Below are 25,869 nucleotides of genomic sequence, written 5' to 3'. Positions count from 1 at the left end.
GGGCATCTCCTGTGCGGGTTTGGTTGTCTGAGTCCTGAGCTCCTGTCCCTGCCGTTTCTATCTCCGCAGACTGTGGCTCGGCAGGCGTGGTCCCTGGGCTCACAGGCGCCCGCACGGCCCCCTCCGCATCCCGCTCCCGCGTGAACTCCTGTAAGGTTTCTTTTCTGCCCAGGATTCCAGAGGACACTTGGTGACGGTCCCTCAGAAGCCCCTTGGCCTGGCGAATGGGACGCACCTGAGGGGTGCTGGCCACGTAGGAGGCTGTGCTGCCGCCGGGGGTTGTGTGCTGGATTTCTCGTGACTGTGCTGGGCGTATGTGTGTTTGGGAAAGGCCTCAGAGCTGAAGCGCGGTTCTCACATGTGGCTGTGGCTGTGGCTGGCGCCGTGGCCTCGTGGCCAAGGCAGCCTCGGGCGGCTTCTGTGCCACGCGGGCTCTTGCCCCTGCCCCGTCCTGTGTTCTCTGGAAGTCGCTGCGGTTGCCCGAACATCATTCATTCGTGCGGCTTCTCTGTTCAGGATCCGAGGATGGTCCTTCAGCGTGGTTGCTTGGGTGCATTTTGTAAGCTCTGGCGTTGGGTTGTTGTGTTCTGTGTGGGTTTACGTTTCTGGGATTTGCTCATGTTCCTTACTTGGATTTGCCTCCTTATTGAACCTTCCTGGTCTAACTCCTTCCTGCTAACTATAAACAAAGTGGGAACAGCCCCACCCTCACGGAGGGGCCTGGCCAGGCACACCCTGTGCACAGCTCAGGACCGCCCAGTGCCGGGTAACCCCATCTGTTCTCCCTCCGCTTCGTTGTTACGTGAATACTTAGTGACTTTGATGATGCCTTTGGTTTCCAAACCGCAGGCTGTAAGGTTTAGACACTGAGCAGGGAGCCAGGGTTGCAGACACCCCGTCTTGCATGGAACCGGTGATGGGCAAGGTGGATTCAAGGTCGGACTTACTGCCTGGGAACCTGAGCTGTCCTAAGAGGCGGCCTCTCCTTGGCTGCCACCCTGGTTCAGTGGTTTACTCTGCAGGGGTCCGTGTGCCCCTCCTGCCAGCCCTGGGGAACGGAGAACCGGCAAAGCAGAGATCCCCTCCTACCCCACGGTGAGCCAGGCCCAGACGCCACCTGCTGGGCAGGAGACCCGGCTGCCACGAGGTGCGGCTGGGAAACCTGAGGTGCCTGACCAGGCCTCCAGGTTGCCAAGAACAGAACAAAAAGGAGAAGAAGCGAGAGGCGGTCACCTGGCCACCAGCCCCTGCTGCCAGGCATTCCCGCCGCGCCTGGGCAGACTGGACTGGGCCAGCGGGGCGGCTGGAGTGGCCCCTGGAAGGCAAATGGGCGCAGTGCAGCATGGGTGAGTGGAGGCCACACAGCGCCCGTGTCGGGGCGAGCCACAGGGGCCACCTCTCTCTGATTGGTTGTCAGCTGTGCTGGCCACCCCTGGGGCTGCTTGATTCCCATGAGGAGTGGGGGCAGGAGAGCGGGGCCCACGCCACTCAGGTCTGACGGGTGTCTTGCTCCACAGAGGCGGCTGGTGTGGGAGCCCAGTGTGGCTGTGGGTGTGGGATGGCCGGGGCCTTCCTCTGGTGGGAACGTCAACCCTGCTCCCGTCCGTCTCCTACTCACTCTGATTCCTTGTCTCCACTTCCATGTTTTCCCTCCTGACCGTGTCTCGGATGAAAAGGCAGCCTGAGTGTGGCCGTGGGGAACTATTGAGGCTGGGCTCGCTGTGTGGTCCAGCAGGCACCAGCATGGCCGCCTGCTCCGCACAGGGGCGGGGTTGGGGCCTTGGTGTCCTTGGCAACACCGCTGGGGCGGGGGAGGCCCGTGTGGGCCTTTCACCAGGGGTAGGCGGGACTTCCACGCTGGGGGCTGCCGCGCTGTGGCTGGCACAGGTGATGAGGTGAGGTCACCTCCCGCGCAGTTCTTGCGCGTAGTCATTCAGTGGACGTCTGCCAGGCTTGTGACTCAGGCTGTGCTGCCCGTGGATCACAGAGTAACGGTGCCGAGAGAGACAGGTGCAGTGGCCGCGGCCCTGTCGGACTTGGTGAATTGTGGGAGTGCAGCCGCGGTTCACGGCCGGCAGGGCCAGGAGGAGCTCTGTGCGCCAGGTTGGGGAGGGAGGTGCTGTGGCAGGGAGAGCCAGGAGGAGCAGGAGGGCGGGGCAGAATGAGGATTTGCTTCATCCGGGACCTCGGGGATACTGGCACCAGACAGAGAAGACTTAGGGTGCAAGCCCCGTGCGGTAGGGGACCTGAGCGCCTCCCTGTGGCCCTCTGGGGCAGTCTGAGGGCCTTGCTGGGACACTGGACACTGTTCTCGGGAGTCCTGGGCGGCAGGAAGGCTCTGTGAGGCCCCTCATGGTGGGGGCGGGAGCACAGGTAGCTGGCGGGTGATGTACCGAGTTCAGCAGTGGACGTCTGGGAGTGACAGGGCAGGGGTCGCTCTGCACAGAAAACGAGTTTAAACTCCAAGACTACTGTGTATTCTGTGTAAGTGCATTAAAAACCTGAATCTGCAAATTCCATTTCTAGGAAAATACAGTTTACCAAACTGATTCTAGAAGTAGTAGAGGCTTAAGTAGGCTGATTTTTGTTAGGATTTCTGTGTTTTATATATATATATATATTATACATATAAATGTATGGATGTGAAAGGCAGAATGACAGAGAACGAGGGAGAGACACAGAAAGATCTTCCTCTGCTGGTTCACTCCCCAAAAGGCTACAATGGCCAGGGCTGGGCCAGGCCAAAGCCAGGAGCCTGGACTCCATCCAGGTCTCCCACGTGGCTGTCGAGGGTCCAGGCATTTGGGTCGTATTCCACAGCTTTCCCAGGTGCTTTAAGAGGAGCTAAGAAGGAAGTGGAGCAGTCGGGCCTCAGACTGGCGCTCACGGGGGAGGCCAGGTTTGCAGGCGTGGCCTAACCGGCTGCACCGTAGCGCCAGCTCCTTAGACTGGTTTCTCACGGAAGGAAGAGAGTGTTGTTTGGAAGGAAAACCCAGTGCCCTCCCTAAAGCAGCCACCACGTGTGCCCCGTGTCCTAGGTTCTGCCACGCCTTGGGAGGACACTGACTCCAGGGCTGTTAACCTCTTGGGGAACCTAGAGAGAGGAGGCACAGCGGAGTTGTCTCTGTGAGGCAGGTGTAGCATGGACACAGGGTGTGAGTGCCCCAGGCCCTGAGTTCTCTGTGCCCCAGGTGTAACATGGACACAGGGTGTGAGAGCCCCAGGCCCTGAGTTCTCTCTGTGCTCCAGGTGTAACATGGACACAGGGTGTGAGAGCCCCAGGCCCTGAGTTCTCTCTGTGCTCCAGGTGTAACATGGACACAGGGTGTGAGTGCCCCAGACCCTGAGTTCTCTCTGTGCTCCAGGTGTAACATGGACACAGGGTGTGAGTGCCCCAGGCCCTGAGTTCTCTGTGCTCCAGGTGTAACGTGGACACAGGGTGTGAGAGCCCCAGGCCCTGAGTTCTCTGTGCTCCAGGTGTAACATGGACACAGGGTGTGAGTGCCCCAGGCCCTGAGTTCTCTCTGTGCCCCAGGTGTAACGTGGACACAGGGTGTGAGTGCCCCAGGTCCTGAGTTCTCTCTGTGCCCCAGGTGTAACGTGGACACAGGGTATGAGTGCCCCAGGCCCTGAGTTCTCTCTGTGCTCCAGGTGTAACATGGACACAGGGTGTGAGTGCCCCAGGCCCTGAGTTCTCTGTGCTCCAGGTGTAACATGGACACAGGGTGTGAGTGCCCCAGACCCTGAGTTCTCTCTGTGCTCCAGGTGTAACATGGACACAGGGTATGAGTGCCCCAGGCCCTGAGTTCTCTCTGTGCTCCAGGTGTAACGTGGACACAGGGTGTGAGTGCCCCAGGCCCTGAGTTCTCTGTGCTCCAGGTGTAACATGGACACAGGGTGTGAGAGCCCCAGGCCCTGAGTTCTCTGTGCTCCAGGTGTAACATGGACACAGGGTGTGAGTGCCCCAGGTCCTGAGTTCTCTCTGTGCCCCAGGTGTAACGTGGACACAGGGTGTGAGTGCCCCAGGCCCTGAGTTCTCTCTGTGCCCCAGGTGTAACGTGGACACAGGGTGTGAGTGCCCCAGACCCTGAGTTCTCTGTGCTCCAGGTGTAACGTGGACACAGGGTGTGAGTGCCCCAGGTCCTGAGTTCTCTCTGTGCCCCAGGTGTAACGTGGACACAGGGTGTGAGTGCCCCAGGCCCTGAGTTCTCTCTGTGCTCCAGGTGTAACATGGACACAGGGTGTGAGTGCCCCAGGCCCTGAGTTCTCTGTGCTCCAGGTGTAACATGGACACAGGGTGTGATTGCCCCAGGTCCTGAGTTCTCTCTGTGCTCCAGGTGTAACGTGGACACAGGGTATGAGTGCCCCAGGCCCTGAGTTCTCTGTGCTCCAGGTGTAACATGGACACAGGGTGTGAGTGCCCCAGGCCCTGAGTTCTCTGTGCCCCAGGTGTAACATGGACACAGGGTGTGAGTGCCCCAGGCCCTGAGTTCTCTGTGCTCCAGGTGTAACGTGGACACAGGGTGTGAGTGCCCCAGGCCCTGAGTTCTCTGTGCCCCAGGTGTAACATGGACACAGGGTATGAGTGCCCCAGGCCCTGAGTTCTCTGTGCTCCAGGTGTAACATGGACACAGGGTGTGAGTGCCCCAGGTCCTGAGTTCTCTGTGCTCCAGGTGTAACATGGACACAGGGTGTGAGAGCCCCAGGCCCTGAGTTCTCTGTGCTCCAGGTGTAGCATGGACACAGGATGTGAGTGCCCCAGGCCCTGAGTTCTCTCTGTGCTCCAGGTGTAACATGGACACAGGATGTGAGTGCCCCAGGCCCTGAGTTCTCTCTGTGCTCCAGGTGTAACATGGACACAGGGTGTGAGTGCCCCAGGCCCTGAGTTCTCTGTGCTCCAGGTGTAACATGGACACAGGATGTGAGTGCCCCAGACCCTGAGTTCTCTCTGTGCTCCAGGTGTAACATGGACACAGGATGTGAGTGCCCCAGGCCCTGAGTTCTCTGTGCTCCAGGTGTAGCATGGACACAGGGTGTGAGTGCCCCAGGCCCTGAGTTCTCTCTGTGCCCCAGGTGTAACATAGACACAGGGTGTGAGTGCCCCATCGCCCTCCCGCCGCGGCAGGTGCCCCAGCTGCCCGCGTCGCTGTCAGCCCCAGTCAGACCTTAGGGAGACACGGTTGTGTGTGCATCTGGAAACCCAGGGGTCAACTAAACCTGCTGATCGGAGAACTGAGCAAGGTGGGAGACCTTAACGGGCAGAAATCAGAAGCCACAGCCGCTGAGATAAAGTGGGAAATGGCCCCCCGTTTACAGTGGGATCTTAACTAGGAATGCACTTCCTGACACGTGGAAAACCGCCGTGAGGAAACGCTGAGGTGTCCCGAGAGACACGGCCGTCACCTGGACCAGGTGCAGCCATGCCCAGTCTCACGGGACTCAGCCATGCTCCCTGCATTCACGTGTATCTTTGATGTAACCCCAGTGACATTGTCCTGGAACTAGACAAGCATATTCCTTTTTTTTTTTTTTTTTGATAGGCAGAGTGGACAGTGAGAGAGAGAGAGACAGAGAGAAAGGTCTTCTTTCCGTTGGTTCACCCTCCAATGGCCGCCACGGCCGGCGCACTGTGGCCAATGCAGCTGATCCAAAGGCAGGAGCCAGGTGCTTCTCCTGGTCTCCCATGGGGTGCAGGGCCCAAGCACTTGGACCATCCTCCACTGCACTCCCGGGCCACAGCAGAGAGCTGGCCTGGAAGAGGGGCAACCGGGACAGAATCCGGCGCCCCGACCGGGACTAGAACCCGGTGTGCCAGCGCCGCAAGGTGGAGGATTAGCCTGGTGAGCCATGGCGCCGGCCCTAGACAAGCATATGCTAAACTTTGTGTGGAAGAACATAAAGAATTGGGGAGGAGGGCGGGTGCAGCAGGCTGAGCCCCCCTGGGGTGCCCACATCCCCGCATCAGAGCCCCGGCTCCTGCACTTGAACCTGGCTCCAGCCGCTGTGCCCTGGGAGCCACCACCCGCTGCCTCCAGTGCCTGAGTCCCTGCCACCAGCTGGGGCCCAGATAGAGCTCCAGGCTCCTGGCTTCACCCCGGCCCAGCCCTGGCTGCTGTGGGCGTCTGGGAGTGAGCCAGCAGCGGGAGGCCTCTGTCTTCCTCTGAATCTCCCGTTCAGACAGATGAAAATAAAAGGAACAGTGAGAAAGCAGAGTGGGCAGGGAAGTTCTGACAGGAAGGACGAGGATGGGGCCAGCCCCCCAGACTTCCACGCTGGCTGTGACGCCCCAGTGGCAACAGCAGGGTGGGTCTGGGCCCCACAGAGCAGCGCGGCAAAGCATGGGGCCAGGCCTGAGGGGACGCGTGATGTCAGACAGAACAGACAGCGCCTGACGCCAGGAGAGCGTGGTGCGCACTCTGAGGCCTCGTGTTGGGAGAACTGGGTCACTGCCTCAAAAGAGATGCATTATTTAAACAGGAGGAGGGGACCGTGAAAGCACGGGGAACCAGGCAGGCTCTTCTGACCTCCGACCTGAAAGCCGTTTAGCTGTGCTCGAAGGTGCTGGTGTGTTTGAAAATTAGTAAATGATCGGCCAGCGCCACAGCTCACTAGGCTAATCCTCCGCTTTGCAGCGCCGGCACACCGGGTTCTAGTCCTGGTCGGGGCGCCAGATTCTGTCCCGGCTGCCCCTCTTCCAGGCCAGCTCTCTGCTGTGGCCAGGGAGTGCAGTGGAGGATGGCCCAGGTGCTTGGGCCCTGCACCCCATGGGAGACCAGGAGAAGCACCCGGCTCCTGGCTTCAGATCAGCGCAGTGCGCTGGCCGTGGTGGCCATTGGAGGGTGAACCAACTGCAAAAGGAAGACCTTTCTCTCTCTCTCACTGTCCACTCTGCCTGTCAAAAATAAAGATAGAAAAAAAGAAAATTAATAAATGATCGCGTAGCAAGAAAGTGAAACAGCATTGTGAGCCATGTTGTAAAAGAAACAGCAAACCTGGAGAAAAAATTTAAAATGAAATCACAGATTAAAGACTGGGTTCCCTGATACGTGAAGTTCTTCTAGAAGTCAAGCAAAGCCCCAACATTCCAGTGGAGAAATGGTCAAAGGACACGAACCAGCGGATCATGGCACAAACGCAGGCGGTTCTTGATCGTCTCCACACGTGTGCAGCGAAACTCGGAACACTGTTCTCAAGGCCCCAGAGTGGCAGCAACTCACAGGTTTTCTTTTCCACCACGCCAACTGTGGCAGTACAGGACGTACATCGGAATCGCAGCTGCGTTTGTCCTGTGACCCAGCCGCCGCCCTCCGGGGGGACTGCTGGGGTGCTTGTCCCCCGCAGCGTTGTCTGCAGTCACAGGGTCTGGTCCAGCCCCGAGAGCCCTGCTCCGGGGACTGGTAACGCGCGTGAGCCTCAGGAGGAGCCAAGAAGCCTCGCCGACCGGCGTGCCTCTGTCCGGCGTAGCTGCGAGTGAGAAAAGCGTCAAGGGAAGGCAGCTGTTTCCATGCGTTTGTGTGGACTTGGGTTCGATAAGGGAAAGGCGTTCGCAGAATAACCAGGAGGCCAGTGTGTGCGGAGGAGGTGGACGGGGTGGGGCTCCGAGTCCGTCCCCAGTGGGAACTCCCTCACCTTCTCACAGCCGGGCGTGAGCCCCACGGGGCGGGAGCGGGAGCCTGCGACGCTGCGTTTCCCGGGTTCCCGCGGAGCCTTCGCGGGGTGACTCGGGCAGCTTCCGTGCTGCCCGCCCGCTCCCCGTGTGTCAGGCACCGTGGCCTGCATCCCTGCTGCCCGTAGATCGACGCGTCCACCTGCAGGAGCCGAGGCCTGGCTCCCGGCTTCCTCCCGGCCTTCGCCCTGTCGTTGGATCCATTTGTGCAGCCGTGGAATCCATGGCTGCGTCTTCCCTCTCGTCTGCCTCCTCTTTCCCTCCTTCCTCGTCTCCATTTAATTCCCTGAAACCCTGGGATGGCAAGTCCGGGGGGGGGGGTGCTCCGGGGGAGGAGGGCTTGCTGAGAAAACATTCCACCTTTACCCTGACCTTCAAGTGTCGTGGCAGCTGCTTAAACCCGCGAGCCAGCGAGGGAGCAGACCCAGCCACCGTGCAGTCCGGGCCGGGGTCCGCAGCTGCCGGAGCCGGCCTCGCCGCACCATGGGGTCTTCCACCCTGCGCACGGCGCCTGTGCCTCGCCGAGTGTGGCATCTGTCGGCTGCTTTTCTGCACCTTGGCGCCTCGTCCTTTCTGTTCACTGCTCCTAGCTGGGAGCAGGTAGCCGAGAGCCCGTGCCTCCGCAGACCCTGGGGCCCGCCTGCCAGCAGCCGGTGCGTGCTGAGTCCGTGCTGAGTGGCCGCTGCTGGGCCCAGACGTGGCCAGTGGCCTACCCAGACAGAGGCGTGTCGTGTGCGGCATCATTGGCACCGGCTGAAGCTGCGGTTGAGGTGCTCAGAGCGAGGCACCCGGGGTCGCATCTGCGGGACTCCATCACTCTTGAGTGTTTAAGGGGCTTCGCGGTGAGTGTGTGGGCTTTGATTCGACTTGCCGAACCTCTGTTTAAGAAGGAGAGACAGACACTTCGTTCTCAGAGCGGCTGCTCCCCACTGTGGCCGTGGGCAGCAGGCGGCACTCTGCTGCCCTGGGGACCGGGTCTGCCGGGAGTTTGTGGAGTCGATGCCTTGTGTGTGTGTTTGTCAAAACCCTAACTATAGCCGGGGGCCCAGTGTGTTCCTTGAAAGCTGCCATTTTAATTGGCTCTCTGGCTCAGGTTAGGTGCCGCAACCTGCGCCCGCGCCCACCTCTTCTGTCCGCCCACTCCCCGTCTCTAATTCCCATGTCAGCAGAGCAGCAGCCGGCAGCCCGCCTTAGCAGTTTATTGGTGTCAGGAAGAAACACCTAATTATGAGAGCACCCCAGAGACGTGGGCAGGGCTTCTGGGCCGCCGTAACCAGCCAGTGCCATCGGCACAGCCCCTGTGGCCCTGGGCAACAGGCTCCCGTGGGACCCAGCGGCGCCCTGGATGGCCAAGAGCAGGGTGCTGTGGGCTGCAGCTTCCTCGGGTCCTGGAAATCCAGTTCTTAAAATCCCAGCCCCCGTTCTCTGATGGGCTCTGTCCTCCAGGCAGCACTGCCCGCGGCAGGGGAGAGGAGGCCCCCCTCTGGGGCCGCGGCATCCTGGACGTCCTCACGAGCCCTTCCTGACGGTGGCCCCAGAAGCCTGGTCCATGTGAGGCGGGCCCCGCAGTCTGTCTCCTCTGGGAAAACAGCACCCGTGAGCTGCAGGCCAGCCGACGCTTCCAGATTGCTTTTCACGGGTTGTTTAGTCTTTGCACAGTTCCAGCCCAGGGTTCTGCAGCTTTCCCAGGCCCCGGTCCTCTCCCCAGCCCTCCCAGGGCACAGTCCTAAGCCTGCCTGTCCGAGGCATGACTGTTTAATTCTGCACAGGCAGCACCTGCAGAAATGGCTCCAGACCTGCCTGCCGGGCGGGAGCCCAGGCGTCCGGGGGACACAGCCGGGCTCAGACCCGCTCCCCGCCCCCATCTGTTCTGGGGCAGACGGCTTTCCTTCTCGGGCACCTGTCTCCTTCCCCGACCCCGTCCTCAGTACCGGGGCACCCCTCACATGGTGGCCTCTCCTACCCACGTACCAGCTGCGGTGCCTGGCGCCTGCTCCAGGGCTTAGGTCCACCTTCCCCCTGCAGAGCAACGCCCTGAGCCCGACTCGGCTCCCCGTCCTCTGTGACCCCTCCGTGAGGCCAGGCGGCCTCCCAGCCCTTTCAGGGGCTTCGCAAGCAGTAGGCCTACCCTGCCCTCCTACTCCGGCCCCCAGAACAGCTGCCATGCGCCCCTGATTTCGTCCCTGTCCTGTCCCCCCCCCCAGCTCCAGTCCCACCTCTAGTCGAGCCCTAGTTGCCACCACCAGCTGATCCCAGAGCTGTGGTCCAATTAGTCTGTGCTTCCGAGCCTGTCTCCTGCTGGCTCCGCAAGGCCCCAGGCTCTGGGCGACCCATCCCCCACTCCCTGCTGCCCCCCCCCCGCCCTGTGTCTGGGTGACCCGTCCCCCACTCCCTGGTGCCCCCTCCCTGCCCTGTGTCTGGGTGACCCGTTCCCCACTCCCTGGGGCCCCTCCCTGCCCTGTGTCTGGGCGACCCATCCCCCACTCCCTGGGGCCCCCTCCTCCCTGCCCTGTGTCTGGGCGACCCGTCCCCCGCTCCCTGGTGCCCCCTCCTCCCTGCCCTGTGTCTGGGTGACCCGTCCCCTGCTCCCTGGTGTCCCCTCCTCCCTGCCCTGTGTCTGGGCAACCGTCCCCCACTCCCTGGGGTCCCCCTACCCTTTGTCTGGGTGACCCGTCCCCCGCTCCCTGGTGCCCCCTCCCTGCCCTGTGTCTGGGTGACCCATCTCCCACTCCCTGGTGCCCCCTCCCTGCCCTGTGCTCCAGAACTGAGCCCACCACGTCCTCTTCCGTTCCTGCCCTCCCTCTCCCCTTGGATAACCCCTCTCCCCGTACACCCCAAATGACCTGGCTCCTTTCTCATTGTGACATCATGGGGTCATGTGCCATGTGGACAGTGACTGTCCCTTTTGTGTCATGTGTGACTGTCCACTCCGTTCTCATGTGTGCCACATATATAGTGACTATCTGTCCTTTTTATATGTGCCACACCCATGGCAGCTGTCCACCCAGTTGTCATATGTGTCACATGTACAGTGACCACTCTGTTGTCACCTGTGCCATGTGTGTGACAACTGTACAGTTGTCATGTGTGCCATATGTACAGTGAGTACCCCTCGTGTCACGTGTGTCACGTGCATGGTGACTGTCCACCCTGTTGTCACGTGTGGGGTGGCTTCCACTCTGTTCCCTCGAGAACTGTGGGCAGGGCAGAGATTGATTCCCCGGGCCCGGCTGGCACATGGTCGGTCCTCAGAACTGCAAGACGGCTGTGACCGTGCAGACTGGACGGTGCTCACGGGAGAGCTGCACACCTGGCGGCTTCCTGAGCTCCTGCTTCCCCCCTTGGAGCTGCTCCCTGGGCTGAGGCGAGGAGTCCCGGGAGTGCCTGCCAGGTGCCGCCGTGAGGACGGGTGCTTGTCACTGCTGCGTGGCTTGGGCCTTCCCCGCCAGGGCCCTGTGAGTGCAGGCAGTCCCGCCAGAGGCTTCGGCGGGCCGGCTGCAGAATCAGGGCGGTGTCCAGTGCCGGCCGCGTCCCAGCTCGGACAGTGCAAGGGAGCAGCTGGGCCCTGGGGTCTGAGGAAGGGAAGCGCAGGCCCCAGAGCCAGGCGGCCCGCAGCCGGGCAGCCCACCCACCAGGTAGCCAGAAGGTGGTGGTCAAGCGTTGCCCGGCGCGGCCGTGCGTTTGAGGGTGTGCGGGATCCCAGCCCTCTTGGCTCAGCCGAGAGAAACGTGTGCGGCAACAGCCCGAGCAGTGATCCGGGCATGAGCGTGCGGTGCAGCCCCGCCTGCCCCGAGCCCTCCAGGCCCTGTTCTCACGCCTTCTTCTCTCTCCCACAGTCATGCCAGGCTGACCTCGTGAAGGACAACGGCCACAAGTACTTCCTGTCCGTCCTCGCGGACCCGTACATGCCAGTAAGGACCGCGCGTCCCCCTGCTCCTGGGCCCCTGAGGAAGGCATCAGCGGGGGTGGCGCCGCCCCACACGCCTGGGGAGGGCCAGGCCAAGCGCCTCGCTGTGGGCGGTGCTCCCTGGCGTCTCCGCCCCTCCCTGGGAGCTGTAGTCCACCCACTCTGACTCAGGCCTGGAGTAAGATCCCGTCTTCTAGTGGGTGTCTGGCATGACCTGAGGGAGCACTGCTCTCAGACAGCGGGAGAGGCCTGCGGCAGGGCGGGGCCTGTGCCTGCCCGCCCAGGGAGGCGAGGGAGGGGGAGGCAGATGAGAGCGCTCGCGGGGCTCGTTGCACTTGTCTCGTTAGGGCGCTAAGGGTTGTAACCCACAGACGGCCTCTGTAAATGCGTCATAGCTGATCTCTCTGTTCGCAGTGTAGTGATGGAGACAAACAGGTGTCCTGGATAAGTCCTGCATGTAACTTAATTTTGCCGGAGTTTACCAAGCGTGCCAGCTTGCTGCCGCAGTGCTAGGGTGAAGGAAGCTGTTTGTCAGTTATTCCACCGTCCAGCTGGTCTTCTAAACCGGACGGTGAAGCCCGAGGCAGACAGCGTCGTGAGCAGGACCGTGACGTGACGGGTCCCCCTGCTCCGACGTGAGCGTGGCGTCTAGACGTCACGGGCAGTGGCGTTCACACTTCACACGAGCTCGTCAGGCCGAGGGAGAAGGCGAGGAGTGGGGAGAGGGCCCCGCCGTAAACTCGGGGACAAGGCCGAGTCTGCAAGGAAGAATAGGAATCTCCCGATGCTGCGGCCCAAGAGGGGGACCCCGGAGAGCCTGGCGGGCAGCGGACAGCACTACCTGGCGACCCCAGGGGTCTGCGCCACAGCGGGCACCGAGCACCGTGGTCCTGCCCCCTGCCCAAGGCCTGGCACAGTGTCCCTACGTGCGTGAGGCCCACCCCTCACCCAGGGCCGCACAGAAAGGAGAGGAAGGGCCTTTGGGAGGCGATGGGTGCCTCAGGCTGCTGCACACTCGTGCGCAGCGTCAGGGCGGGTGCTGCCCTCGGGGAGCCCACCCGGGGTCCCCCAGACAAGCACCAGGCCTTCCCGCAGGGACGCTCCCGGCAGCCAGCACCCAGGAGCGACAAAGCAGATCCGAGGAAGCCAGCAGAGCCGGCCTCGGCAGTGCCGGTCAGGCCACGTAGGTGTTCGTGGAAAGTGACCGGAAGAGGACCACGGGCTCTCCGTCGCTCGTGCCGCTTCTTCCCGAGGCTCCCTGCTTACCCTCGGGAGTGACCCGTTGTGCCTAAGCAGGCAGGTCTGAGGGGCCATGCGTCCCGTAATGGAGGGCCGCCGCCCTGCAGGCGGGAGACGGAGAGACCCAGTGAGGCTGAGAGCACACCGGGGCCAGGGCCGGGGCCGAAGGGGGCAGCAGAGGGGCGGGCGCTCGCAGTGGCGTCCTCCTGGAGACAGGGTTTCACGGAAGCGCACAGGGCGTCCTGCAGGTGGGGGTCACAGGGAGAGCACAGGGCGTCCTGCAGGTGGGGGTGCAGGGAGAGCACAGGGCGCCCTGCAGGTGGGGGTGACAGGGAGAGCACAGGGCGTCCTGCAGGTGGGGGTGACAGGGAGAGCACAGGGCGTCCTGCAGGTGGGGTGCAGGGAGAGCACAGGGCGTCCTGCAGGTGGGGGTGGGGTGACAGGGAGAGCACAGGGCGTCCTGCAGGTGGGGGTGGGGTGACAGGGAGAGCACAGGGCGTCCTGCAGGTGGGGTGCAGGGAGAGCACAGGGCGCCCTGCGGGTGGGGGTGACAGGGAGAGCACAGGGCGTCCTGCGGGTGGGGGTGGGGTGACAGGGAGAGCACAGGGCGCCCTGCGGGTGGGGGTGGGGTGACAGGGAGAGCACAGGGCGTCCTGCGGGTGGGGTGGGGGTGCAGGGAGAGCACAGGGCGTCCTGCGGGTGGGGTGGGGTGACAGGGAGAGCACAGGGCGTCCTGCAGGTGGGGGTGGGGGTGCAGGAGAGCACAGGGCGTCCTGCAGGTGGGGGTGACAGGGAGAGCACAGGGCGTCCTGCAGGTGGGGGTGGGGGTGACAGGGAGAGCACAGGGCGTCCTGCAGGTGGGGGTGGGGGTGACAGGGAGAGCACAGGGCGCCCTGCAGGTGGGGGTGGGGTGACAGGGAGAGCACAGGGCGTCCTGCGGGTGGGGTGACAGGGAGAGCACAGGGCGTCCTGCGGGTGGGGGTGGGGAGCAGGGCTTAGAGACGATCCCGTGAGACGTGCAGCGCGGTGAGCACAGCCCCACTGATGGCAGCAGGCAGTGGAGGGCGGGCTGCCCTCAGTCCTGTCCCCAGCTGAGTTACCCCTCGGGGACAGGGGGCGCAGACGCGGGTCAGACAGGACCCAGCGCCCCACTCTCTGAGCTCCACAGAAGAAAGCTATAAACTGCGCTTCCAGGAGGGGACACTGAACCCCGAGGGAGAAGTGGGGTGCAGGAAGGAAGCAGCGAAAAGCAGACTGCAAACATGTGGCTGCATCTAAATAAGCCTTTTATTTTTTTAAGATTTTTTATTTCAAAGGCAGACTTACACAGAGAGATCGTCCACCCTCTGGCTCACTCCCTACATGGCCACAGAGGTTGGGCCAGGCCAAAGCCGGGCCAGGATTTCCAGCTAGGTCTCCCACGTGGGTGACAGGCACCCAAGCACGTGGGCCCCCTCCTGTGCCTTCCCCGGTGCATCGAGGGGGAACTGGGAGCAGAGCAGCTCACCCCACTGCCGCAGTGCCTGCCCCTGAGTCAGCTTTGTGGAAATGAATCCCGCTACTAGTCTTTCGTTCAAGGAGGAAGCAGGCGGAATTAAGGTCCCCTGAGAGCCTTGGATTCATCCCAGGGGCGTAGAGAACAAATTAGATGCTTGAGTGAGTGAGTGTGTGTGTGTACGTGTGTGTGTGCACGCACACGCGTGCTTGATGCAGAGCGCCAGGAAGACTGAAATTGACCGGGTCCCAGGAAGGGCAAGGTGGGCACCGCCCGACCCAGCAGAGAGCAGGAGGCAGCCAGGGTGGGCAGGCTGGGTGCTGGGTGGCAGGGACAGCACACGTGAATGGGACGAGGAGAGGTGGGCGGCGTGTCCAGGCCTCACGTAGACTGCCCTGGCCACCTGACAGAGGAAGGCCGCCAGGTGGCCCCAGACCGGTGACGCCGTCCCGAGGCGTCGGCTCTTCGAGGGCCCGGTCTGCTCGGCGGAGAGGCGGAGCCGCAGCCTCCGGGCCCTCTCCCAGGGCTGTGCTCGTGGCGGAGCTGGTCAGTGCAGCACAGCCCAGCTGGCTCCCGGTGCCTGGGGCGCGCCCCGGGCTTAGCGTGGAGACTGCAGGGAGTCGGGCCGAGTTCCCTCCAGGCGAGCGCAGGACCGAGGCGGGTGTGTTTTCCAGGCGGAGCATCGGACCATGACAGCCTTCATCCTCGCCGTGATTGTCAACAGCTACAACACGGGGCAGGTGAGCGTCCCGCCACCGCCCCACCCTCCCCTCCCCCTGGCACTGTGGGGGTGGGGTGGGGGGCTGTTAGGAAACCTGGTGGAGAAGGTGCTGTGCCCTGACGGTCTGGCGAGACCAAGACCAACCAAGACCGTCAGCCTGGCCAAGTGAGGTTGCAGGACGGTTGCCCAGTGGAGGCCCCGCCCCCCACGGGGCAGGTGTGAGGTGGAAGCCCCACCCCCACGGGGCAGGTGTGAGGTGGAAGCCCCGCCCCCACGGGGCAGGTATGAAGTGGAGGCCCCGCCCCCCACAGGGCAGGTGTGAGGTGGAAGCCCCGCCCCCACGGGGCAGGTATGAAGTGGAGGCCCCGCCCCCCACAGGGCAGGTGTGAAGTGGAGGCCCCGCCCCCCACAGGGGCAGGTGTGAGGTAGAAGCCCCGCCCCCCACGGGGCAGGTGTGAATCGACGGGATTTAAAATGAGAAAACGGGAGCCAGGCCTGCGGTGCATTAAGCAGGCTCCCCCAGGAGGCGGTGGCCCGTGCCCCCGCCCAGCCCCGGTGTCTCTGCCCTCCAGGAGGCCTGCCTGCAGGGAAACCTGATCGCCATCTGCCTGGAGCAGCTCAGCGACCCGCACCCCCTGCTGCGCCAGTGGGTGGCCATCTGCCTGGGCAGGATCTGGCAGAACTTTGACTCGGCCCGGTGGTGCGGGGTGCGGGACAGCGCACACGAGAAGCTCTGCAGCCTCCTCTCCGACCCCATCCCCGAGGTGAGTCCCTGCGCGGGGCCCCGTGGGCCTTCCCCGCCGAGGGTGCTCCCGCACGCAGGCAGGGCCCGGCTCCTCTGCGGGGTGCCAGGCTCAGGCCCCGGGGCTGCAGAGGGGAGGGGCCGGCACCTCGTGCCGGGGCAGGCTGGGGAAAGTGCCGGGCGCTGCCCGGTCCCCCTCAGGCCCAGGGCGTCTGCGCCAGCCCTGCTCACAGCCAGGTCTGAGGGGAGGGCAGGCGGCTCTGCCCCGTGCCCTGGACCTGCCTCCGAGGGCCAGGCTCTGAGGCCGCTCGCGTCCCCACCCCTGCGGTCCTCATGGAAGTGTTTCCACGGTAAATAGACTCACTCGCTTCCCAGTCTCAGGAGGATTTAAGGCGTCAAACAAAACACGGAAGGGACGTTGGGAAGGAACGGGGGTGGGGCTGAAGGGAAGAGGAGGGCACAGCGAGTCCTGAGGCCAGCCAGGAGCCCAGACTCCGGACGCCAGCCGACGAGGACGAGCCCGCCCAGCCCCACAGTCGCCAGTGTCCCGGGAGATACCCAAGGCCACGGTCAGAGGAGGCAGGGCGGCTGCAGCCTGAGGTGCCTCGAGGTGTCTGCTTCCCCTTCTGGGAGCAAGGAGCTTCAGGTACAGGACCAGGCTCGTGGCAGGGAGACAGCGCAAGGGACAAGCGAACACTGGGGCGCAGCAGCTGGCGAGAGAGAGCGGGGAGCCATGGAGGGGGCGTTCCGGAACACGGGACCCCTGGCTCTTGCCTGCTTCGTGACTGTCCAGCTCAGGGCCGTGCGGTCCCCGTGGCGCTAGCCTTTCCTCCAGGCAGGTCCCCGTGCGGTCACTGTGTCACTAGTCTTTCCTCCGGGCAGGTCCCCGTGTGGTCACTGTATCACTAGTCTTTCCTCCGGGCAGGTCCCCGTGCGGTCACTGTGTCACTAGTCTTTCCTCCGGGCAGGTCCCCATGCCCCTGACTGCTCTTCAGCCAGGTGTGACCCACAGAGGTGCCACCATTCCCTGGGTCACGGGAGCACCACGCAGCTCCTTCTCGGCACACGGGTGGCCAGGACTCACGTCAGAGGTGCATCCACACGTCAGTGGGGTGGGGGGCCCTGCAAGGTTTCTCAGACCGTCCCTGCACCTTGTCAGTGAGCTGGGGTCAGATTTTGGGGTCACTCCATGCTGAGGGGCGGCCCGCGTGCAGGTTCGCACCGTGTGTGTTCTGAGCCTTCTCGCGTGCTCCGTGGCAGGGTGAAGGCAGCCTTGTGTGTTCCCAGAGCCGCTCTGCACCGTCCACCGGGGTCAGGCCCTCGCTGACGGTCACCTCAGAAAGGGAGGGTTTCTCGAGGAGGCAGAGAACGCAAGAGGTGGAGCGCGGTGTCTCGAGTTGAGGGCTTGTCCGCACGGACACTGGTGCAGGCAAGAGCGCCTGGCCTGTCTCTGGGCTGATGGGAGGAGGTGTAGTCCCCGACTGAGCCCAAACCCTGCCTCTAGCTCACCTTGGCTGCTGGGCTGCAGTCCGGGCGACCCCGCAGGGCACGGGGTCTGCTGGGAGCAGCTGGGACCCACAAGGACGCAGACGCGGCCTCCGGCTGGCGCTCAGCACCTCCGTTGCTCCTGTCCGGGGCTTCGTGAGCAGCTGTCGGCTGCCCGGTCTCCAGCCTGTCCCAGCCCCTCTCTGTGCCTTCTCCCCTGGTGGTGTGGGAGGATGGCGGGTGCGTGCCGCCGGGAGCATCCAGGGTGCCGTCCCAGAACAGTGACTGAGAGGCGGATGGAGAGGAGCGGTGCTCAGTGCTGGGCCCGCGGCGTCTGCCGGGCAGAGGTCGAGATGGGACCTAACCACGAGCGAATGTGTACCCAGGCTCTCAGAACAGGTCTGCCGCACGGCCGCGAGCTTCCCCGGGAGACCGGAGGCAGGGAGTGAGCAGCCGAGCCCAAGGCATCAGACACACTCTGGCAGGCACCAGCGATGGCTCAAGGACAAGGGTCCCCGCCTCCACCTGGGGGAGCTGATGGGGTCACTGGCCCCCATTGTGGGCATCTGGGGAGAGAACCACCAATGGGAGCCATCCTGTCGCTCCCCCTCTTCGTGGAGGAACGACACAGGACCCTGCGCTGTTCTTTCGTCTGCTCGGCCCTCCCCGGGTTTTCTGCTGGTTCTTCCCGGGTTGGCTACCGACCCTTCCACCTCCGTGGAAGGGCGGTTCCCCCTGCCACATTCCCCACTTCCGCAGGGGAGCGGCACACCGCCGGCCAGCTCTCTCGGGGGCTGCACAGGTGTTCCCCTTAGATGTTCCTGGTGCATGCCGTCTCTCTCCTCCTTTATAGTCCTCCTCCGCCAATCCCAACTCGGCTGCCCACACGCCGAGTACGCTGCTCTCCTCCAATCAGGAGCGAGTCCTACAGTTTATTGGCTGAACTGGAGGCACCTGTGTAGAAGCTGTTTTCTTCTCTCCCAGCGCCATATTGTGGGAGAGCAGATGCATAGAATAAGTCTTAATTCCAGTAACTCAGTCTAGTCCGGGTTGCTCCCCACAGATCCCCCTTTCTTTTTATTTTTTGGCGTTGATACGCGCCTGTCTTCGGTGTCCCGCAGCACACACTCTGCTCTACTTGCTAGAGTTGCCGCAGGTTCTTACACGTCCTATCAATCAGGCAAACCGAATCCGGGTCCTCTCTTCGCCATGTTGTGAGGAGGTTTTTAGGCGCTGATGCGTGCCTGTGTTCGGTGCCCTGCAGCGCATGCTCTGGTCGAGCCGCCTGTTGGTGCTTACCGCCCTAATCAGGCAGACCGAATCCAAGCTTTCTCATTGCCGTATTGTGGGGGAGACTTATTAGTGTTGGTTCGTGCCTATCTTCGGTGACCTGCGGCTCGTACTCTGGTCGAGCTGCTTGCTGGTGCTTACCGCCTTAATCAGGCAGACCGAATCCAAGCCTTCTAATTGCGGTATTGTGGGGAGGCCTTACTGATGTTAATTCGTGCCTGTCTTCGGTGACCTGCGGCGCATAAGCTGCTAGCCGCCCGCAGGTGCTCACCGCCTCCCTAATCAGGCAGACCGAATCCAAGCTTTCTTATTGCCATGTTGAGGGGAGGCCTTTCTATTTCTCTATTTCTCTATCTCCGGGCATTCCTATTTCTCCCATTTTACTTCTATCTTCCAGCATTCCTATTTCTCTCATTTTACTTCTAAACTTCTGTTTCTCTTATCCCTGCGGCTTCCCGGCGCCTCGCCCTGCCGGCGCCCGCCCCGAGGCTGCTTCTCGGCGGCTTTCCGGCTCTGAGCTGCTTCAGCCCGCGCCTCTCTCATCTGCGCGGCTTCGCGGCTCTGCGCGGCTCGGCTTTGCGCGCACACTCCGCGGTCTCCGCGCTAGCCCCGCGTTCCCTATCTACTTGTGCCCCACACGCTCTCTCTGCGTGCGGCAGCCTCCGCGAATCACACAGCGTAGCTCACGTCTCCGCCACTAGCATTCAATCCAAGTTCCCCGGGCTAGCCTGGCGAATTCAACCCAGCTCACGTCTCCGCCCCACGATTTGGCTACCCGTCCTTTGCTCCCCGGGCTAATCAGACGGATCCCAACCAGGCTTACGTTTCCGCTTCTGGTTTTAACTTTTCGCCCCCTATTCCCGGGCTAACTTGAGAATCCCAAAGTGGCTTTCGTCTCCGCCTCGGCCTGCCCCCCGCGGCTTCAATTTCCCTAACATTTTTCTCTACCCGGTATGTTTCCCTAAGTTTTCTTCCAACAATACTCCTCCCTCATTTCTCCTGGCCTCTCCCCACAGTCCGCGTCCGAGTCTGTTTGTTCTAGCTTTCACTTTCGCTTTCGACCTTAGAGATTTCTCCCAGCTTCCCCTTGTAGTCCGTATCTGAATCTATGCCTAGGCTTTCAACAGCTTCCTCCGGCACCTCTTTCGTCCGGCTTTTCCCTAGGCTGTTTGCTAGTCTCTCTCTCCGGTAATTTCCCACTTCTTCCCGGTTTCTTCCCTCCTAAGTTTTCTATCCGTCCTAGGTTTCCTATCCGAGTCACGGCACCATTATGTCGCTCCCCCTCTTCGTGGAGGAACGACACAGGACCCTGCGCTGTTCTTTCGTCTGCTCGGCCCTCCCCGGGTTTGCTGCTGGTTCTTCCCGGGTTGGCTACTATCCCTTCCACCTCCGTGGAAGGGCGGTTCCCCCTGGCCGCTTTCCCCACTTCCGCAGGGGAGCGGCACACCGCCGGCCGGCTCTCTCGGGGGCTGCACAGGTGTTCCCCTTAGATGTTCCTGGTGCATGCCGTCTCTCTCCTCCTTTATAGTCCTCCTCCGCCAATCCCAACTCGGCTGCCCACACGCCGAGTACGCTGCTCTCCTCCAATCAGGAGCGAGTCCTACAGTTTATTGGCTGAACTGGAGGCACCTGTGTAGAAGCTGTTTTCTTCTCTCCCAGCGCCATATTGTGGGAGAGCAGATGCATAGAATAAGTCTTAATTCCAGTAACTCAGTCTAGTCCGGGTTGCTCCCCACACATCCAATGAATGCATTTTAAACATCTTTGGAATTCGGTTAATCTTCAAAAAAAAAATGGCAAAAATATCTCCCTCTTGAGCCTTCCTGGTTCTCTACCCCTCACTACTGGAGACCCCCCAGAGAGGCCTCTGCACACGCTGTCCCCTCCCATCCCTTCGTCACCAGCAGAGCCGTCAGTCCTCGGCCTGGGCCCAGCCCTCCCGCCCACGTTGCGGTGGCTCCTCACGAGGTCTAAGGGGCAGAGAGAGGGGCGTGGGAGCCGGTGTGCGGCCAGAGCCTGAAGAATGTCTGCTACGCCGGTGTGCTGCTCCGTGCTCTGTGAGGATGAACCACAGACTGACCAGACGCTGACCGCAAAGAGCCCGTCTGCCCTGGGAGCTTCTCTGGGCAGCACCTGTGGAGGGCCCCCAGGAGCCCCACAGAGAGCCCCCCGCCCCGCGTTCCCTGCACCCGTGTGCACACTCGCATCAGCACCAGGGACGTGTCTGTCCACCACCGGCTTTAGGCCCCAGAGCGGGGACCTGCCAGGCACAGGTGCGGGCGAGCCCAGCGTGAGCCCTGGCAGGAAGCTCAGACAGGACGCTGCTCGTCGTCCCCACAGCCAGGAAAAGCCTTGTCGCTCTCGCAGCCGCCGCCGCCAGATGCGTCAGCCTCTGCAGATGAGCCCCCGGAAGCCGTTCGCCGGGACTCCGGCTGCTGTGTGACGTCAGCAGGCTCTGCCGTGGCGTGAATAAGGCTGGGGCTTGGCGCTGCCTCCCTCCCCGTCTGGCTCTTCCTCACCTCGGGCTGCTGCCTGTGAACCCTCTCCCTGCCTGGGGCTCATCTGCTAACGCGACCGCAGCCCTCAGAGGCGCCCCTTCCCCACTGACCGCAGCCCTCAGAGGCGCCCCTTCCCCACTGACCGCAGCCCTCAGAGGCGCCCCTTCCCCACCGGCTCCCCGCCACCACCACGCCCGGCTCTGACCCACACTGCCTTCCACATCCACAGCCACTCTCCGGCTCTGTTCCCCCCACCCGCCAAGTGACCGGGTCCTCCCGTCCTGCCCGCCGCCGCCTCGTCCTCCTCCAGGTCCCGCCCTGGCAGTGGTCGTCCTGCACCTGCGCCTGCCCCTCGGGCCTACCACTCCACTCCCTGCCCTCCCCCTCCCTCCAGCAGTGCTCCTCCTCCTTGGGAACCCCTCCCAGGCCACTCTGTCCACGCCACCCCCCGCCGTGCAGGTTCCTGGAATTCCCGCTGCACTCAGGTGGCCGCGGCAGGCCCCGGTCAGCGTGGGCAGGCGAGCCCGGCTTCCCCCCGGCTGTGTCTGCAGAATGGCTAGCGGCAGGCGGTGCTGCAGTCAAACTGATTCCAGCTCTAGATTAATTTGTAAGCCACTGGCAGGAGCGGCGGGGGGCTCGTGTAGATGACGGGACCCGTGTGGGAGGCTGCGGCAGCAGCTTTCTCAGGGTCCGGGGCTTCTGTCTGCCTGCCTGGTGGGGGCCCAGCCTGCGGCTCCGGCCCTGGTCAGGCCACTTGGGCTCCCCCGGTAAGGGTGTTCTGGGGATTTCACCCATTTGTTTAAGATTGATTGATTGATTGATTTGGAAGAGTTTCAGAGAGGGAGACACAGAGGGCTCTTCCACCCGCTAGCTCGCTCACTCCCTAGATGTCCTTGATGGCCAGGACTGAGCCAGGCCAAAGCAGGAGCTTCTTCCAGGTCTCCTACATGGGCGGCACGGGCCCGAGCACTTGGACCATCTTCTGCTTTTCCCAGGCCGTTAGCGGGAATTTGGATCAGAAGCGGAGTAGCCGGGACACAAGCAGGCGCCCATAAGGGCTGCTGGCCCCCAGGCAGCGCTCTGTCTGCTACGCCCCGCGCCGGCCCTCACCCGTTACTTCCTTTGCTCTCCAACCGGCCTGTGCAGGGCACATCCCGGCGCTCGTTTTTGGAGATGAGGGGCGGGGTCTGTGAGGCTGACTCTGCTGGGACCACGCAGTGCAGGAGGCCGGAGCTGAGCCAAGGTCCCACCCGCCACAGCCAGCCCAGTCTCCAGTGGGCGTCGCTGCCGGCCCAGCCTTCCAGAGGCCCAGCTCCGTCTGGATTCCCATCTCTGCACCCTGGCCCAGCCTCCCGGGGCGGGGCCGGGGCGACTCCCCTGGCCCAGCCTCCCAGCAGGGACCCTGGCGACACCCCTGGCCCAGCCTCCCGGCGGGGGGGGCGGGGGGGGGCGGGGCGACTCCCCTGGCGACTCCCCTGGCCCAGCCTCCCAGCGGGGGCCGCGGTGACTCCCCTGGCGACTCCCCTGGCCCAGCCTCCCAGCAGGTCTGGGGCGACTCCCCTGTCTGATTCCTCCTTTTGCTCCCTGGGTTTTTGCGTCCCCGGAGGGTTCCGCCACGAGCACTGTGGCTCTGGCCGTGGAGCGCGGCTCAGGTGCGGCTGCAGCACGGGCCCTGTCTGAGCCCAGCTACACGGAGCTGCGCGGGGCGGACCTGCAGGCAGCGGACGCGTCCGCAGGCCTGACTGACCCCTGCCCTGCCTTGCAGGTCCGTTGCGCGGCCGTCTTCGCTCTGGGCACGTTCGTGGGCAACTCTGCCGAGAGGACAGACCACTCCACCACCATCGACCACAACGTGGCTATGATGCTGGCCCAGCTCATCAGCGACGGGAGCCCCATGGTGCGGAAGGTGCGTGAGCCCGGCGCGCTCCCCCCCCCCCCCCCCGCCAGCCCAGCCCTGTGCCTGCTTCCCTCTCCGCATCGCGTCTCTCCATCAGATCTGCGTGTTTGCCTCATTGTCAAGGCAGGGAACGGGCTGTGCTCCCAGAGCTTGTCTGTGTAGACTTGCCTGCCTGGGAGGCGCTCATGCCCCGTGGTGGCTGCAGAGGGCAGCGCCCCCCCCCCCCCCGTGTCCACCGGTGACCTGAATGTGGTTTTAGCAGCGTGGAAACGTTTGCTTCCCTGATGACCTGTAGGAACGTCACGGGTTACACCCCTGTCCAACGCCGGCTCCCCACAACCTCATTCTCCCACCAGAAAGGGGCTTCTGGGGGCCCTGGTTCCTGCCTGTGCCTCACGCTGCCTCGGGGGCGGCTGGAGTGGACGGCATCCTGCCTGGCAGGGGAGGCAGGCCAGCCCTGCGGGGGCCACGGGCCGCCCTCGTCACTGTGCCTCCTCGGCGTGTCGGGCATCTGGGTGGCTCGCTGTGTGCTCTGGCTTGGGGCTGTTGGTTTGATGAGCAGGCAGCATCGAGGCACTGGGAGGGACGTGACCCCAACACGCTTACACCCCCCACAGCCGAACAGCAGGCGGGCGCGCCCCACCACCCCCTCCCGAGGTTCACGCGAGGCCCCACTTCGCCGGTTCTCACCCTGCTGTCGGCTGCCTTCGGCCCAGGCCGAGTCCTCTCTCCCGCGTCAGAGGGCCCTCGTGGACGGCCCTGGCAGCTGCAGCAGGCCCGCAGCTCCTCTGTTGTGTTAAACTCACGTTTAACGGGAGAAAAGCTGCTTCTTGCCAGCGGCTGTTGGAGCAGGAAGGCACTGATTGTGGGCCGGGAGGGCGTCCCCGCGGTCCCCGGGAGCCCGGGAGCTCTCGCGTGCATCCCGAGGGCAGTGCCAGGCCCTGGGCCTCCAGCCTGCTTGTAGCCCTGGGTGCCAGGGCACACGGACGTGGCTCGCCACTTTGCCACGGGCAGCGTGGTGGTCGCTTGTGCTGTGTGCGCCCCAGAGCTGCAGGCTGCAAGGCTGTTGGGACCCAGACGCGCCGGCACCAGCATGCTCTGCTCCCCACGCTCCCCCCCCCACCCCGTCCTTGCTAGCGCACAGGCTCTGACGCCTGAGGCTCTGGAGCGGGGGGGCGCGGCGCCTGACGAGGAATCCCTGATGACACGAAGGCGCTTCAGAAAACGTCGCCCCGAGGTGGGCAGCGTTCCCTGGACCGAGTCAGCCGGGGACGGGAGGGAGGAGGAGAGAGGTCAAAGCAGGCGTGTGTGCGGAGGCCTGGGCAGGGTCGGCCACCGTGTGCCCAGGGGCTGCTCATCCTTCAGGTGGTGCGAGTGAGACGGCCGTGGCTCCTCTGGCGGCCCATTGTCAGGAGCTGGGGTTCCCTCGGATCTGCTCCACGGGTGCCCCCGCAAGCCTGTCCTCGGCCGGCAGTGGCAGAGGGCCGCAGGAAGGGCCTCTGAGGGGTGTCGCTGCGCAGCGGCCGGGCGGGAGCCTTTGTTCTGCTCCCCGGAGAACCTGCGTCCAGCTCCTGCCCAACCCCGCGGCCCAGCAGGCCCAGAGCCGCAGAACTCCCTGTGGGCCTGCAGCCGCGTGGCTGATCTTCGCCAGGGCCCCTGGGGACCCCAGCCTGGGGGGACTGGAGTGTGGCTCTGGCTGCAGGGCAGGCAGGGCACAGATCCCCGCCCGCTCCCCAGCTCAGCGCCGCGGCGCCAGAGAGCAAGGGTGTGCCGGCGGCTCTTTGTGACGTGGCGTTTACGCCTCCTCCCACATCTGCCGCGTTGTCCTCCACTGTCTAGGAGCTCACTGACAGGCTGGAGCCGGCAGGCACGCGGGGCCGCCCTTGTTACTCGGACCTTGCTGGTCCTGAGGAGAATCTGCAGGTTGCACACTTGCGGGCACCGACCTTGTCGGGCAGGGTGGGCCGGGGTGCTGTTTGTGACCCCAGCCCCAGGGCCCAGCGCCCGTGTTCCAAGCTCACTCGCTGTTGTCGGCCTTAGGACAGACGTAAGAACTGTCTGGATACTTTAGGTTTCGTTCGCAAGTGCTTGTGAGCCAGCCCCCGCCCCCAGCCACGTGTTTGGTCCGAGCCACGTGTGTCCTGACGACACGTGTTGAAGATTGCACCGTGATGAGCTCACACGCGTCGGAAGGGAAGGCTGCTCTGTTCCCCAGACCCTCGCTAAACGTCTCCTCCCTCTGCAAACCGCCCGGAGATGGGAGGACTTGACTGGGCGGGGTGGGGGAGGGGAGCCAGAGGCGGGCACTCGCTGTTCAGTGTGACCAGAGGCCGGGCAGGAAGCAGCCCGCACCCCACGAGAGCTCAGGCCCCATAAGGCCACTCCCTGCACCAGGGCTAACAGCGTGCAACTCCGGCAAGCATGAGGCCACCCATGGGGCCTGGAGAGGCACCCCCTGCTCTGCAGCCCCTGCATGTGGAGCCCGGAGAGGCACCCCCTGCTCTGCAGCCCCTGCGTGTGGAGCCCGGGGAGGCCCCTTGCTTTGCACCCCCTCTCACAACAGCTGGAAGGGTCCTGTCTCTAACACTGGTCGCAGGGTTGTGTTTGGACCTCTCTCTCTCTGTGGCGTCTCAGGCGTCCGGCACTGACGTGAGTCTCGTTACCAGCCCGGTGAGCGTTCACGTCCCTGTACCTCTCGGCAGGAGCTGGTGGTGGCCCTGAGTCATCTCGTCGTGCAGTATGAAAGCAACTTCTGCACCGTGGCCCTGCAGTTCATGGAGGAGGAGAAGAACTACCCCCTGCCTTCCCCCGCGACCACAGGTACCCCCTTGTTTTTGAAGCCCTGCAACCCATCCCCGCTCCAGCAGAAGCCACCGCCCCCTCCCGCTGCCGGCCAGGCCCCTCGCCGAGCCAGGGCTCCAGTCGGGTT

General features: G+C 63.5%; 1 protein-coding gene across 2 annotated transcripts in view; it reads left to right on the top strand.

The window, feature by feature from the left end:
* RPTOR (regulatory associated protein of MTOR complex 1) overlaps nucleotides 1-25,869 on the top strand; it is a 342,586-nt gene that overhangs the window by 275,280 nt on the left and 41,437 nt on the right. For both annotated transcript variants that reach the window (XM_070060172.2, XM_070060173.2), the window contains 5 exons: nucleotides 11,503-11,577; nucleotides 14,982-15,047; nucleotides 15,601-15,792; nucleotides 22,809-22,949; nucleotides 25,643-25,760. In XM_070060172.2, the coding sequence (XP_069916273.1) occupies nucleotides 11,503-11,577; nucleotides 14,982-15,047; nucleotides 15,601-15,792; nucleotides 22,809-22,949; nucleotides 25,643-25,760 (592 nt within the window). The remainder of the gene's footprint in view (nucleotides 1-11,502; nucleotides 11,578-14,981; nucleotides 15,048-15,600; nucleotides 15,793-22,808; nucleotides 22,950-25,642; nucleotides 25,761-25,869) is intronic.

This window comes from Oryctolagus cuniculus, chromosome 17, assembly GCF_051225735.1.
Source record: "Oryctolagus cuniculus isolate XC-2025 breed Fujian yellow rabbit chromosome 17, ASM5122573v1, whole genome shotgun sequence".
Taxonomy (NCBI): domain Eukaryota; kingdom Metazoa; phylum Chordata; class Mammalia; order Lagomorpha; family Leporidae; genus Oryctolagus; species Oryctolagus cuniculus.
This window is presented reverse-complemented; position numbering and strand designations above follow the sequence as displayed.